General features: G+C 34.3%; 1 protein-coding gene across 1 annotated transcript; it reads left to right on the top strand.

Moving 5' to 3' along the window:
• The first annotated feature begins 920 nt into the window (after positions 1-920).
• Positions 921-1,412, top strand: LOC131650864 (uncharacterized mitochondrial protein AtMg00310-like). The gene has a single exon (XM_058920573.1). It carries the CDS (start codon positions 921-923, stop codon positions 1,410-1,412), a length of 492 nt encoding a protein of 163 aa, XP_058776556.1.
• The last annotated feature ends 1,031 nt before the right edge of the window (positions 1,413-2,443 follow it).

The following is a 2,443-nucleotide window of genomic DNA, read 5'->3' as shown; positions in this document are numbered from 1 at the left end:
TAGTTGTTGTGAAAGTTGTTGGGTTCAAATGTGTATGGTTAAGGTTCACATCCAATATAAATGGACACAATATTGAATATACAAGAAATATAATCATATATCTAATGTCATCAAGTTTTGAATTGAGATGTGGTGTCTCACTCTCTTGTGAGATCCCGAAAATTTGAATTTTTTTCTCCCATCTTCCATAGACTCCTCGATAAAATATATCAGTGGAGTTAAGAACTTCATCAAAGGATATATTTGTGACACAATGTTCACAGATTATTTTCATGATAAGCCTTTAGGATAATGTAAATATTAACTCCATAATTTATGTGCTTCAAATACTTTAAAAGCTTATTTTTTTAATGATTTTTGTTCTTAATATTTTCTTTCTTATGCATAAAAGGTCCCATCAATGTTTTCTTTCTACATATTTTAGTCCTCTTTTATCATAATTTTGCAATTTTGAACTCCTCACTTCTAAATCAAGAACAAATATGTATAACCATGATATTTCGATAACTCTTATGGATGACTAAATTTGAACTATCAAGGTACTTATAGAAAATGCAGGTATGGATCAAAAGGTTCCCCTTATTGCTAAAAAAGTGGTATAAGATGGAAGATTCAATTCCATAATTGAAATGTTTAGGACTAGAATACCACAATTTTAATTTATGATTGGAGTCAATTTAAGTATTAATTAAGATTAAATTAAAATATTGAGTTTAGGGTTAAACCTTTGCACAGTGCTTTGAAATATTTTATATGCCTTAGATTTTCACTCCCTATATTTCCTTAGAATAACAGTTGCAAGTTTATACAAATTTGAATATAATTTATCTTAAACAGAGCTATAGGAAAATCTAAAACACATCAGAGACGTAAAAATTATTGCCACGGTAACTAATTTTAATCATTTAGATGTCGTCTTTATGTCAAACAATATACTTTTGTCCATAGTGGAGGAGAAAAGATGTATTCATTGGGTGAGTTGGGATGATGTTTGTCTTCCGGTGGATAAAGGTGGTTTAGGCTTGAAGAAATTAGAGGTTTTTAATTTGGCTCTTCTCGATAAGTGGAAGTGGAGAATTTTTGAGGATTCAAATTCTATTTGGTATAGGATGCTTAAGGCTCGCTACGGCGATATTAAGCTTCAGATGATGGTTGAAGGAGGAAAGCATGATAATTATAGTTCGAAATTTGTTTGGTGGGCGGATATTTTGTCTTTAGAGAAGAGAGTTTTCGGGGATTTTTTTGCGAACAATTGCTCTTTTGGTATTGGAGATGGCTATTCGACTTCCTTTTGGCATTCTTTATGGATGAAGGAAGGAATTATTAAGTCATTATTTCCGTCTTTATTTACTATTTCTTCTTTACAAGATGTTTCCGTAGCTTGCATGGGAGCGCGGGATGAAGGTGAGTGAAAGTGAAATGACCTTGGTATTCCTCTGGTGTCGGCGGAATTGGAGACTCATGTTGAGGATTTACAGGCGCTGCTTCAGCACCATCGGCCTCTTGCTGCCACTTCGGTCAGCAGCGGTCTCTTGGACCGGGTGATATGGTTCCGGTCGGGGCAAGACTCATTCTCTGTCTCTTCATGCCATTTGTTGCACCCCAAAATTTGCCCATCTAATTATCCTTAATTGGCTTACATATCTCATTCATTTACATCTTAGGTCATTAATAAAATCATGCATCATTAAACAACCATTGGCATTGGAGTCAGAGATCTTAAATTGTTAAGGTTTCAGTGTGATTCTTGAGGCGCATACACCCAACAGAGACTGATTCATCTAGTTCTTTTATGTGCTGTGAAATGGGACTCAGAAAGTTTTATGGATCACGAGCAAGGAGAACACAATCTTAGGAACGCCCCGCTCTTATGGATTAGAGTTTTCATCATCATCTCTTACAGTTTTATTATCATTAAAATTATTGGGCCGCCTATTTATTATTGATCATAAGACATCTACTTGTATGTGAGGAGCAGGGTTTATATGGTGTTTCATAAAATCACTTCAACTTTGGGAATCACTTAGATAAGACATTGATTTGTGGTTAAAGTCGGCCCAGAAGAAGTTGACCCTTTGATTAAAGAGTCCACATTAAATTCACTCAAGTTTCCGAATGGCATAAATGGAGCGAGATTGAAAAGTATAAAGGATGCGCATTATCTATAATCTTAAGTTTAAGAATGCTTCCCATCATATTTCACAATGCTAAACTCATTACAAGCTTCATTTAAAGTCTTACACATCAAAGTTCCAAGCTTACAAAATTGATGGTTCTAACTTATTACAAAGACATTATAACTTCTAACAGTTATAAAAAGAAAAAAAGAAAGCTTCAAGTTCTATTTACATTCCATCATTCACAAGAAGATTCATGTTTCTAAATCTAAGTTGCCCTCAAGGTAACATCACTGGCAGCAACACATCCTGGCAGCAACACATCT

This window comes from Vicia villosa, linkage group LG1, assembly GCF_029867415.1.
Source record: "Vicia villosa cultivar HV-30 ecotype Madison, WI linkage group LG1, Vvil1.0, whole genome shotgun sequence".
Taxonomy (NCBI): Eukaryota; Viridiplantae; Streptophyta; class Magnoliopsida; order Fabales; family Fabaceae; genus Vicia; species Vicia villosa.
The sequence above is the reverse complement of the archived record's forward strand: the minus strand, read 5'-3'. Positions and strand labels throughout refer to the sequence as shown.